The sequence below is a fragment of the Ornithodoros turicata genome, chromosome 8 (assembly GCF_037126465.1).
Source record: "Ornithodoros turicata isolate Travis chromosome 8, ASM3712646v1, whole genome shotgun sequence".
Lineage (NCBI taxonomy): Eukaryota > Metazoa > Arthropoda > Arachnida > Ixodida > Argasidae > Ornithodoros > Ornithodoros turicata.
Genome location: NC_088208.1, coordinates 34,945,077 through 34,958,298, shown reverse-complemented (window position 1 = coordinate 34,958,298; position 13,222 = coordinate 34,945,077). Strand labels below are relative to the sequence as shown.

Here is a 13,222-nt window from a genome sequence, read left to right as displayed (position 1 = left end):
ACACAGTAACTTCAGGTCCCACTTGCACCAACGTTGGGGATTCCTCAGTGCCGTTAGCTTTGGCAGTGTTCTACGCACGAGCAGCGTGCACGAAGCACAACCGCAGCTACTAAGGACGCCACAGAGGAATCTCGTCAACGTTCGTGCAAATGGTCCCAAGTCTAACCAGTACTGTGTACTAGCAGCACCAAACCAAGAGTCCGCTGAATGTAGCCGAAGAAAGATGAAGCTGTTGCGCGTGCTCCAGCACTGCCGTCAAAGCCGATTCTGAAAGCGAACCCCGGCCATGAGTCGCCTCCGGCCGACAACGCCCAGGACCTCGAGGGCCCACGTCGTGATACTCGAGAACCTGGTCGGCTCCATGGACGCCGGCGACAGCGAGCATCCCGGAGTCGTCATCAACCGCTTCCGACTCGCGGGCCACCTGTGCGATGCCACCCTGCGCACTACCGACGGAGGTGTCTTTCTAGTGCACAGACTCATGATGTGCACCCTCAGTCCGTTCTTCGCCGTTCTCTACACCAGTTCTCTCGCGCGGGGAACGGACGTCCTCCTGCACGGTGTTTCAGCTCATGTGCTCGACAAGTTGATTGAATTTTGTTACACCCATAAGGTTTGTCAAGTTTCTTCTTCTGCTTGTACGCATTGCAGCTGTGATTGTTGGCCCGGTGCGAGCTAATTGTGAACGATAATGTCGTCATATATAAAGAGATAAAAGAGTATGAAGGCATGCGAGAAGGTCTGACAAGAGACGAGCCCATCCATAAGAGGCTTAACCTTAGAAGTCATGTGTATAACGGTCTGTCTTGTACGCCGCGAACCAAGCGGTCTTGTGTCAGGCATGCCTCCTTTCTGCACCTTACACGGAAGCGGCACTACATAGATGTCTTGTATACAAACACTTTAGACATCGTCTTCTGCAAGGGAGCGCCCGGTGCCAAGTAATCATGTACGATGTGTCGCCAAGATGTAAGTAACTCAGGCCCCCGAGGACGCGAGGTCAAATCCGCATCCCCGTTGACTGCCATTGTGGAAAGTGTTGTCGCACGTTTTATAGGTTGTTCGCAAACGGTAACGCACATGTGTTCCCTCATCTTTACTACTTCCCACTTACCCTACTGACAATCGTATTTCAATGTAGCACTACTTAGTCTGAACGGGCTACTAATTACAGTCGTTGCCATATCACGTTAAGGTCGAGATCAATGACAATAACGTAGAAGAGCTCCTGGTAGCGGCAGACATGTTCCTTGTGGAAGACTTGATGCAGATGTGCTGCGCCCATCTGGAGGAGCAACTGACCATCTCAAATTGCCTGGGCCTACTCTTGCATGCAGAGTGGTTTTATTACCCATCCCACAAGGAAAAAATCATGCAGTTCGTCTGCGAACACTTTATAGAGGTGAGCTTCAGTGCGATAGTTCATGTCCACTCTTTAGGATGCGCTTCCTGGTAAGCCATACCCACTGTCATGCCAATGCCACCATGACATACCCAATGGCATACTGTCGTCTGCAAGTGACTTACCGGTGATGACGGAAAATATGGCGGGAAATCTTTATCATCCACTACAACCGCTTGTGAGCAAGTGCTCTGCCGAGGCACAGAAAATAACTCGATTTCTTATTCCTAGCTGGCCTGGTATTCTAAATCAAATCAGTCAACTCTTTTGCTCCCAAAAATAGCTGGGGAGGGCGTTGCCTAAAGCCAAATATCGTCGTGACAATGTTAACGGCCAGACAAAGGTCAATCTGAACCCTGTCTGAGGGCCGACGAGAGGGTGGGGTAGCCGGGGATGGCGCCCTGGGGCCCGGGCTACTTGTGGGGCCGGCGGAACCCAAGGCCTGTCGTAATCATATAAAGAAGAAATACTTCGACTGAGTTATCGATATGTGAGGAGGGGTCCCGGGCACGACCCATCCCCGGGGCCCGTAATTTCTCTCGCCGGTCCTGCCCTTTCCACATTATACGAGCCGAGACACCACTGAAAATTACTATACAATGTTATGTGACGTCACGGAAATAGTGCCTCGTATTTTAAATGTTGTTTTAGGCCACCACAGTCACCTAGATAAAGGTTTCTACACGTGGTACTGCCACCGTGCATGACCACAGTTATGCACCAATGAAGAAATATCCCTGTTTCTAGGTAATATTCCAAAGCGAGGAGTTGATGTACATGTCCTACGAGTTCTTGTATTCTTTGCTGTCCTCCGACTACTTGAATGTGGTTGATGAGTCAACTGTACTGATGGCCATCATCAAGTGGGTAGAGTTCAACACGGAAGACCGCGTGCGCTTTGCTCCACATTTATTCCTCTGCGTCCGCATTGGCCTCTGCAACCCAGAGTAAGTGACATGTGTACCTTTATCTTACCACTGTCATGAACTGCAGCGTCGTGTAGGGAGGAATGGCGCTCTCAAAAGCAGCATAACTTCTACACTTCGAAAGGGAAGACTGACGTTACATTAAAGAAGAATCACCTCAGTGACAAAGTTTATATTGGCAAAAAAGTTCCGTGTAGCCTTGTCCAGCGCCCGGAGTGCTTGCAGATAACGGACACAGAGATACTTGGTGAAACATTTATGAAATGCGTTTCCGATTTGGCCCTAACTAGAACGTCTTGGGAACTGTCTGCACGTTTCAAAACCAAGGTAGATTCTCTAGTAACGAAGCCATTCACGTGCGTTTGCGCATATGACGTTAAGCTACAGCACCCGTTTTCCCGTTTGTGCGGTAATGCGCGTGAATGTGAATGGTACACGCACTAAATTCAGTGTGGACAGTACATTAGGGACACGTAGTTTTAACTCTGTCACAACTTATTTCTTCGTCGATTCTTCCTGGGGTGAATCACGGTAGTTCACACAGCCACAAATATATTTGACTCTAACGGTCGTCCCGTCCGTAGACCAGTGGAAAAAGTGGTGTCGTTGCATCCTTGGATGGCCCAGTTTGAAGACTGCCGAAACGCCCTTCTCCGGCTGACAGAATCCCAGCCCTGGCGGTGGAGGCCCCGCGCTCCAAATGAAGTCATCTTCACAGTAGGCGGATGGGCCGAAACACGCGCCACCAGTGTTATGGAGATCTACGACAACAGGGCCGACAGGTGGCACATCTGCGTCGACGACGACATTGCACCAAGGTGAGGACAGATCATTGATTTTCCTGGACCGGACAGATCATCAAACATCACGCGATTGAGAGCTTAGTTTTTCCTGTCACAGGAAGTATTTCATGTTGTAAGGCAAATTGTCTGCACGGTGTTCTGCTATTCCGTCGGCACACCAGTCTGGCACATGGACTTTTACCAGGAGCCATCCTCAGCGTTCCTGTTGTTGGTTCCAGCACTCACCTGTACTATCGCATGTTCGTTACATGGCCAGTGAGGACACTTAGCACTGTTTTGTATGAGTCACTTCCACCAATTCCCAACGATTATACTTCAATCGTCATTGCGTTCAGTTCATCACGAATCTTTATACATCGACGTTAGAAGCGTCATGGCCGCATAGTGTAAGCTCTTGCACTTTAAACATCAGGTTGCGTGATTCGTGATCCTAGCCATACTGCCAGGTTGGGAGGAGTCGCTCTAACCCTTCTTGGAACTTCGTTCAAAAACAGCGCGTCGAAAGGAATGCTGCCGTCGCAGACGGTAACCCAACCCATACAACCTTTGGCACAGATACACGAGGTCCCCTCACTTTCATATAAGGTGAGGCACGCCCATAGAACTGCATGTTTGTATTTTGCAGGGCTTATCATGGCTTGGTGGTTCTCAAGGGCCTCGTCTACATGATCGGTGGATTCGACGGGGAACTCTGTTTCAACACGGTTCAGTGCTACGATCCTCAGAAGCATGTCTGGGAAGAACGCTCCTGTATGAACATGCCCAGGTGCTACGTTAGCGCTGCGGCTGTTGGAGGGTACATCTACGCTGCAGGAGGCTTTACCGGTAAGGACCTCGTGCAGGCCGCAAAAGCAGCCAAACTCACACGAACTCTTCGGACCACGCGAGCGCGCTTACATACGATATGAACCATGAATTTGAAATACCTTCATAAGCACCTCTGCAAAGCAGTTGTGAAGGTTTTCTTCATTTATAAGAGAAGCAGGTGGGGGAGGAACAAAGACAGATGAAACAGACAGTGTCCGACAAAGCCCATGCCTATAGTAACGCCACCTAGGCACAGAAAGTCTGCTTCTAGTGCCACCTGTGACTCCTCCGTACGTAGAATAGACAGTCGTGACGTCGTCCGGTTTGGCAAATCACCGCAGACGATTTCGAACACAGTCTTACTGCGGGTTTATACGGATCATTCGCGAGGTTATTATAATTATCTAGATACAAGATAGGGTGCACCATGGCCATGGCCGCCCTCAGTCTCCCTGACATTATTTCTAGGCAAAGGTTTTCTGCCACATATATTTTTATTTATTTATTTTATATTTCAGACTGTGTAAATGTTTTTTCCTATGGCACACTCTCTGCGGTCGTTTCGTACCTTGTACCATAATGAAGGTTGCTTTGTAAAACACCTTTCTAAGTTACGTGCTCTACAAAGCATCCAGGGGAGTGCATTCCATTGAAAACAGTGTTTCAGGTGGGTGCTCTGCAAACGCCATTTTCGACACTGTTATTGCACCTTGCATCCTTTCGCTGCGCATCCTTTCAGCTGAGCCTGCGGAATAAAAAAAGGGTTTTTTATTCATAAAAACAGCCCTTTTACACAGAAAAAGGGTAGCAGAAAATTTACTAGCTACTCTACCCCCCCCCCCCCCCCTTTCCGAACTCCATTTTTTTCTTCTTTCATGTATACTTTGAAATGCGACTGCCTCTGACAACAACACCAGAGCTCTGAATATGAAACTGGGGAACCAGAATCCCCGAGGAATTTCCGAAAGAAAGATTTTCTTTTATTATTTTCTTTTTATGTTACGAGAGAACGGATACATCATGGCGAAGCATGACCATGGCGTGCGTGCGTGCGTGCGTGCGTGCGTGCGTGCGTGCGTGCGTGCGTGCGTGCGTGCGTGCGTGCGTGCGTGAGTGAGTGAGTGAGTGCGTGCGTGCGTGTGCGTGTGTGTGTGCGCGCGCGCTTACCTTGCAAAAGAATCAAACACAATATTTCGTCACCAATGCGAAGACAGTATCGTTGACGGACATAGATCCCGCCACTTTGCCATACGGCGACCACGCGGAGGTCATTATAGTCGCGCTTACACGCTCAGGTACCTCCTTTGATGGCACCACAATAGGATACAGTTCCGCGTAGAATTCCAAACGCTTCCATTCAAACGCGGTGTGCCTGCTGAATAGCCTTCCTTTCGGACCGAATTCAGGTACAGAATGGGAAACAGGACACTGCTCAATTGTGATAGTGAAAAGGTATTGTAGTGCGAGCAAAATGACGTTATGCGCGTTTCCTCGCAGTGCTGTTGTGGCAACCTTGGTGGTAGTGGGAATCATCGATGTCTGCGGAAACCGCGAACGCGCTTAAAAGTACTATCGCGTCCGGAAACCTGTGTAAGAGACCGATACGGTAATGTTCGGCACGGTTTCACAGTCTACTTGGCCAAGTTTCTCATCCGAAAACAGCTTACTTATAGACCTCCACCGAAGAAACGTCACCGTGACGTAATCATGACGTCGGTGACATAGTGAAACCGAAACAGTATTGGCGGAGAACACCGCAGTTTCATAAAACCATATTCCTTCACGAAGGTCTCGGGTGGCTTCTTTGTATTAGAACTATAGTTCCACTCGACCACGTTGGCGGCGCTGTTGACGTCAGCGTCATGACGTCATTTTTTGTAAACAGGGATAGGTCTATTAAATAAACGAGTTTTAAAGGCTCGCATTTCCTAAGCCAGCTGACGCCAGCTAAGCCAAAATGACGTAAGACAGGCATACGAATGGCAGCGCAGCGCAGACGATTATCTCCAATGTCGTCTGCTTCGCTTTCGCACCGCAGTGTACTAAGTGAAAAGACCCTCGGTAAATACGCCGACTTTCATTTACCAGTGTAAGTGCTGTCGTGACCATGTGGCATGGAACACGGTGTTACGCTCCTGGCTGTAGAAACACGTACGACGCTAACCAGAAACAGCATTTCACGAGCGGATCTCAGACTCACCGCGACCAGCAGACGTCATCCCTCCCGCCCGGCGGTCGTTCGCCAAGGCCACCCTGCCGCTCCCTGATTGGCCTTGTCCGCGCCAAAGGGCGTTCGCCTATTGGCCTTGTCCAGGTGATGTTTCGTCCGTACGAGGAGTAAAACGGCACTATATAGTTTCGGAATCGACCGCAAGGACAACTGTTTACAAGTTTACTTCAGGGGGTATTGGCTGCGTTATATTATGGCCACGACGATATAAACGAAAGGTGTAATATGTGCTGTAACCACGACTTACTACTAGATTATAACGACCATGTCATAGGCACCCCTTCCCAGCGCCGCATTTTTGGAAGGTAGCGGTAGCGCTACTCATCGTCCCAGTTATCGCTTCCTCAACTTCTACAATACTTTGTACTTCACCTTACCTTAGTATTTCTGTACAAGCGGTGGATATTCCATAGATGTGTCATGCTGAGGTTGATTATCATGATCATTCTACGCGCTTTCATAGGAGCTATTGCTGTCGTCTGCTACGGTAGTCGTACATACGCTTCTGCGCGTTCGGAATTCAAATTTCCATCCTCCAGTCGTGATGCAGATCTCGGGTGCCGATGAGTAGCGCCCCTAGCGGATCGTGCGGACGAGCTCCTCATAGGGGTTGCTGATTATGACATGGTCGTTATAATCTAGTAGGTGGTGGCTGTAACTAAATGATGAAAGAGTTATGAGTCATTCATGTAAGGTGCATATATGGCGTACGTTTGTCTCAAGGGCAGACGAGGACCAATTCTGTGGAGAAGTACCACCCGCTGATGAACCAGTGGTACGCTGTCACCGCAATGCACAAGAGACGCAGTGATGCCTGCGCCTGTGGGTTCAATGGTAAGTTTCCATATAAATATGCCGCCTTCTTCTTTTTCTGTACTGCTTGTTCAGAGTCCAATGCAGTATTGTTATTACCTGCATGGATTTGTGTGCTCCGTTTTCTTCATTTATACTTCGAAAAGAGCCGAAGCTCTCTAACAATAGTACTTCGCGAGACAACTATGGTGACGAACGTCGCAACAGTGGTCGGTCTGGGGATTAACCTTGTTTACCTGAGGGTTCTCTGCCGAAATCTCGCTACACGGCTCACCGTATTTAACGTCCCTCGGGGAAGACTGCGTATCCGAGCAACTCGTGCCTTGACACCAGGTCGCTGGCGTCCACGGCCGGTGCCGAACTCGCTCCTCAGTGTTCGTTGCTCCAGATATCTTTTTTGCAATGATAGTAGTTTCCCCCGCAGCCGCCAACGAAAGTAAGAAAACTCGGAGATAAAGAAGAGCAAAATTGTTGAGTGCAACGCTTCGCGCAGCGTCGATTGAGAATCCTTCACGAGATTGGCTGAGCCCATGACGTCACAAGACTTGAAGCCAACACGGATAGCACGATTTACTCAACGTGGATTTGTCATTCTTACTTTAGTTTTCTTTTTCTGCTTTTATATTTTCCTTTCTAGCAATGGCCACAAACGTTGAGCACCAAAATGGCAATCTGTGGAAAATTGGCCGTATCGCTTGTCGTTACTTTCACTATTTTTTTTTTACTCTATTATTGATTGGAACGATCTTCCCCCATCGCTTGTTTCTGTGTCCGACCTCCAACCTCAAGCTATGATGTTTAGTGTCTCTAGGATGTCTACTTTTAATATGTTTCGTATCTCCGTGATGTCTTGATACGTATTGGTCCCTCATGTAACTCCCATCTATGAGCATTCGGGGTACTGACATAATTAAACAAATAAATAAATAAGAATATCTGAGCTTAGAACAACGCGAACTGCATGAAATACGATGAAAGTCACTGAAAAGGCTAGCCAGCTGTAGGACTCGAACCCACATTTTCTGGATTACCGGTCCAGGGCTCTACCAATTGAGCTAAGCTAACAGACCTCCCCAGCGACTTCCAAGGGTGCGTCATCTGAAGGGACAAACCAGTCACTCTCTCTCACTCAGCCTCCTTTCACTCTTATATTATTGCTCACTCATACACACATTCACACGACGGGATCGACGCAAGCGGCAACCGTTGAACATGAGAGAACTGATGTTCTGAGGCTGGAACAACATAGAAAGGACAAATACATACAAAGCCTCAAATTGCCTAAGAATCATCAACATCGTTAATTTCTTGGGCAATTTGAGGCTTTGTATGCATTTGTTTGTCCTTTCCATGCCGTTCCAGCCTCAGAACATCAGTTCTCTCATGAATGAAATACGAGTTACTCGTTTAATAATCTATTCTCTGAAAGCTCTTCCACATGGCTTTGTAGTTTCACGCATCTTTAGTTACGTGCACATCAATACGTTACAACGAGTATCACGGCATATGGTATTATAAGCTATATACAAATGCGTCGTATCTGTGATACAGCCTGTTATACTCTACAGAGCGTGCCCTGCGCAGGAAAGCTGTACGTCGCCGGCGGCTTCACGGGAACCCGGGTGCTCAACAGCGTGGAAATGTACGATCCAACCATAGATACCTGGGTCTACATCGAACCCATGCTGTCCTCTCGAAGCGGCTTCCGCCTCTTACAGTTCGCCGACACCATTTATGCCATCGGCGGTTTCGATGGTGCGCTGCGCCTCTGCACAGGTAATGAATGTTGCACAACTCGAGTGTTGCAACGGACTCTTCCGCGAACAGTCATTGCTCGACGAACCGCGCCACCCGACAGGCGGATCAGAAGTGGCGTGTTCGAGCATGCGTTCATTCCGTGTGAGCTTGTACTTTCTTTTTTCGGGCTGCGTGTTACTATACCTGTTTATTATGGAATGTTTACAGAGTAGGCCCTCATGCTGCGGGTCTTCAGAGTCCTGCCTATAATTTACGTCATTCCAATCTAGATCTACGGGTCTCACATTGCAGTATTTTTGCTCTGTGTGACACGGAAATATCGTAAAATTAATGTCTGGCTTTGATAAGTATCACGATGGCGAAATGCAGCAAGCTCTCAACAGCAAGGCTATCAACTGAGGTTTAATCATAGAAAACAGCTGCTTAAATACAAGCATCAGGGTCACTGACTATCACCCCCCCCCCCCAAACACACACACACGCACATTGATAACACTGAACAATATACCCAGAGGACAAAGGTTATATAGTCGGCTGGGAGATTGCACTTAATTAACAACTTGTTCATGTGTAAAAAATCCATTTCCACGTCTGTCAACGTGACTGAATGGGAGTTGACCCATCTCTCTTTACACGTGGCAATAGTAAATGCCTCCATTATCTCCCGCACCAGCTTATCTTTATGCACCGCTATCACCTCGGTTTCACTGAAAAAAGCTAAACACTCACAATCGCGGCAATGCACGCTTAAGTGACCGGAGGGGGTTCTTCCAAGTGCAGAGGCATGTTCCATAAGCCTAGTGTTAAGGCATCTACATGATTCCTCAACATAGCGTCTACCACAATGTTGGGCAATCATGTAGATGCCTTAACATTAGGCTTACGCAACATGCCTCTGCACTTGGAAGAACCCCCTCCGGTCACTTAAGCGTGCATTGCCGCGATTGCGAGTGTTTACCTTTGTTCAGTGAAATCGAGATGCTAGCAGTGCATCAAGATCAGACGGTGCAGGAGATAATGGAGGCATTTGTTGTTGCCACGACGACCATTGCTGCGTTGCTGCGAGGACCATTTCCGTCTCCTCACCACAGCTGTTGCAGTCTTCCAACGTGGAGCGGAGAGCGGAGACCGCGAAGTTGTACGCGCAGCTGCAGGAAGACAGGACGTTATATAGTTCACGATGACGCCACCTACTGTTGAGGAATCCGAAACTATGGTCTTAGGGAGTTTTAGGAAAACGTAAGCGCCGTCCGATTCACGTTCCGTATCGCTGTCAGTCAATCAGATATCAGCAACATGATGTCACCCATTCCAAAGGAATCAGGCAATTGTCTTATCATGCTTTCGGAAACGTTATCGTGAAGCCGCTACGTTTTCCTAAAACACTCTATTTTGCGGGTACGTTCTGTCCACTGACAGCAGTTGTATTTTGCATGCTGAGTCTTTACGAAATAAGATAAACTTTTTTTAAACGTTAACGTAACGTAACTTTAACGTAAAACTAATCCTATCTTTTCAGTGGAGCGCTACAACCGACTGATGAACCAGTGGGAGAGAGCGGGTTGTATGAGGCTGGGGCGCAGTAACTTTGCTGCAGCTGTGCTCGAAGGATCAATTTACGTCATGGGTGGCTTCAATGGTAAATGGAATATTTCGACAGAACGTTTCCAATGGCAACTAATGCGCTTGTCCCAATAATGACAGTGGCTTTATCGGTCGCCATCACGTGACCCCACCCTGGGCTGCCGAGCGCATTAAGCAGAGCTGTACTCCATTAGTACCTTCTCGCTTGTGTGTTTCTTGGCTCTCAAGCGATATTAAAGTACTAAGTATTTCTTTTCTAATCAACTCAACTCAAGGGGTTTTCGTTTATCGTAAGCACATACTCTATCAAAACGACCCGATAAACAAAGCTGTCAAACGAAAATTCAGCAAAGAACCTTATGGTTCCCGAACCGCTATCATGAACACCTTCCCACGTTCTGAAACTCGCCAATGTCCATTAAAGGAGCGATGAGGTGACATCTAACATGGCTCGAAATCCTGCCTTGTCTGTCAAGCTGTCCACCAGGAGTCACCACGCGAAATATTTTCGCTCTGCGGTGCGTTATAGCTGCGCGGTCGAATTTACAAGAAGCTCTCGGAGAAAGCAGCCGCGTACTGTCGACACGATCCTCACGTGACGGGAAGGAAGTCCCCCCGAGCCTTTTTTTTTTTTTTCATTGTTTTTCATTCTCAGCTCACGCGCCGCTTATATACTTGCTTGAGCTAACACCGCCTAGATAAAGAAAGCCTGCGCATTGCCCCCTCTCCCTCCTTCGCTACGTGGAAATATACTATAGCCAGAATTCGTCTGCTACTGCGATTCACCGTTCTGCGAGTTCAAGAACCCGCAAATGATTGCAGCTTACTTGGAACCTGCAGACCCGAATATTTAGACGAAAAGTGCAAGACGATTTCCAGAATATCACTTTTGAGAAAGGCTGAGACCGTTTTGCGCTTTATTTCCAAGTTTTCCCATTTAGTACGCGTAGACGTTCAATCACAACTCGCAGACGACGGTGGTTCTTCTCCATGGCCACGACCGCTGAAAGCACGTTCGTGATTAGCTACGGCCGTTGAAAACACGATCCCGATTGGCTGGCGCTTAATTGTTACGTCAAGTCGACGAGCGCGCAGGCTTTCTGCATCTAGGCGGTGTTGCTTGAGCTGTGCCGCTGTACGTCGCTGGACACGTTATGGGAGCAGCATACGTCACGACGTCCTCTGGTTCTCTGATGCGCTCTTTTCATGAGGCGAAGGATTCTTCAAAGGTGTGTAGAACGGGACCCTCGCGCTCGCTCTGTAGGTCACCTACGCTCATCGTTCTTTCGCAGGAACTCATTTTATTCGTTGGCGAACACTCTGCACCGAAAAACGAAACAAAAAATTGAGGGGGTCACTTCAGTGGTCCTTTAAAGAAAACTCAGTTTGTTCCTCTCGGTGCAGAGGTACAAGTTGCTTACACACGTGCATAGGATACGACCGTGTTCGAATGCCAGTAGGTGACGAAATCCAACCAGAGATCGTTCGCCAAATAGACCTCTCCCTGTTTGTAAACAAATGACGTCATAGTGTTCGACAGCGCCACCGGTTTGGTAGAGTTGAACTATGCTCGAAGCTATGGGGCGAAAAAGGTCGCGCACGAAACCCAGGGACATGAGGGGATTACGATGATCCCCAAAAGCGGCGCGACCTTCTGTCCTACTTTTCTTTCAATAGGAGGCAGCGAACAAGTGCCCATTCGTGGAACCCAGCTCTCCCCTTCCGATCTGCTTCGGTTTCAGTCTGTCTACCAACGTCATGATGACCTTTCTCGGGTAGAGGTTTATTACATCCAGCATGCGTTATGCACGTAGGCACGACGACGATATCGGACGTGGAACGTTTGGATAACGAAACCCTGACGTGGATTCCATCAACTCCTCTCGGCATCTCCAGGAGTGCCTTCAGTGCTTGTGTCCTCAAGAACTCTGCCACCTGTAACCGATTCGCCTACTGCCGTAAGTGTCGTCTCCTATACTTGCAATTGTTCCTTCCTTTCACTTCCTGTTGTTTTTTTGCACGCCTTCTTTGTTGTCCTTCTCTGACAGGGATTCTCGAGAAGCTGGAGAGCATCAGCAACTGAGGCGGACACGAGTAACCTGTTTCGGGACCATTCTCTTGTCGCCTTTAGTAGAACGACCAGGAGTTGACTGACGGTGCATACCTTGAAACCTTGTTCCTGTCCACACCACTCGCCGAACAGGATAACGTGATAAAAATAAAAGCTATGAGCGAGAAGGAAACGGGAGTGCCCGTCACTCTTAACCTTTTGCGCTTAAGTACGTTCTGGTGTACCTCCTTTTATTGATCCCTGTGGTTCTAAATGGCATCAGGAATCCCAGCTTTCGATGTCGTTGTTTAGTGCGACCAGTGATTTTCCCAGTATTTTCTTCCAGGGGGGTGTTGGAAATCAGTGGGGGGTGCGACATATTGGGTGCGTTTTCTTATTGAACCCGAGTAGCCAGGAGTTGGGTAACGACGTCAGAGCCTTTATCATCACGTGACTCCAGAGTACCCACCTTTGACCGTAATTTTCGAACGGCTAGAGTTACTCTGCGCTCAAAATGGCGGACTGGCCTGACGGGCGAGACGATGTGGAAGTGCTGGCAGACGCTCTGTTTAACAGCTTAACGCAGATGCGTGCACTCCAGCAGATTTCGAAAATGCTCTACAGTTTTTAACCAGTCCTACATTTCGAAATTGAACACCACCCATATTCTCTGTCAACAGGACGGTTGGTAGCAGACGACGCATCGTCGTCTGCTAGCTTGTAGCAGCAAATACCACCTAGGTACTTCAGGGTTGCGAGCATCTTCATTTCTGGTAAAAACGTTGTGTGACGCTAAAAACAGAAAACGCGGAGGTCACGGGAAACGCAAAAAATAAAAAAACGCACACA

General features: G+C 48.3%; 1 protein-coding gene across 2 annotated transcripts; it reads left to right on the top strand.

Annotated features, from left to right (window-relative positions):
* Positions 1-152: 152 nt before the first annotated feature.
* LOC135366193 (kelch-like protein 10) lies at positions 153-12,605 on the top strand. Of its 2 annotated transcripts, XM_064598858.1 has the most exons (10): positions 154-613; positions 1,196-1,402; positions 2,150-2,349; positions 2,913-3,146; positions 3,757-3,956; positions 6,892-7,002; positions 8,566-8,757; positions 10,259-10,378; positions 12,138-12,281; positions 12,372-12,605. In XM_064598858.1, exons 1-10 carry the CDS (start codon positions 287-289, stop codon positions 12,404-12,406), a joined length of 1,770 nt encoding a protein of 589 aa, XP_064454928.1. In that variant the 5' UTR covers positions 154-286; the 3' UTR covers positions 12,407-12,605. The 2 variants fall into 2 exon arrangements, 1 of the variants encoding a protein (XP_064454928.1); XR_010414110.1 differs by lacking the exon at positions 12,372-12,605 and having other exon boundaries at positions 153-613; positions 8,550-8,757; positions 12,138-12,225.
* The last annotated feature ends 617 nt before the right edge of the window (positions 12,606-13,222 follow it).

Bases quoted from the DNA above. Each gene is read 5' to 3' on its own strand.
- LOC135366193 (XM_064598858.1), top strand. From the start codon at position 287: ATGAGTCGCCTCCGGCCGACAACGCCCAGGACCTCGAGGGCCCACGTC. The intron at 3,147-3,756 runs GTGAGGACAGAT...TGTATTTTGCAG, and splicing joins GACGACGACATTGCACCAAG to GGCTTATCATGGCTTGGTGG. The intron at 10,379-12,137 runs GTAAATGGAATA...TTATGCACGTAG, and splicing joins CGTCATGGGTGGCTTCAATG to GCACGACGACGATATCGGAC.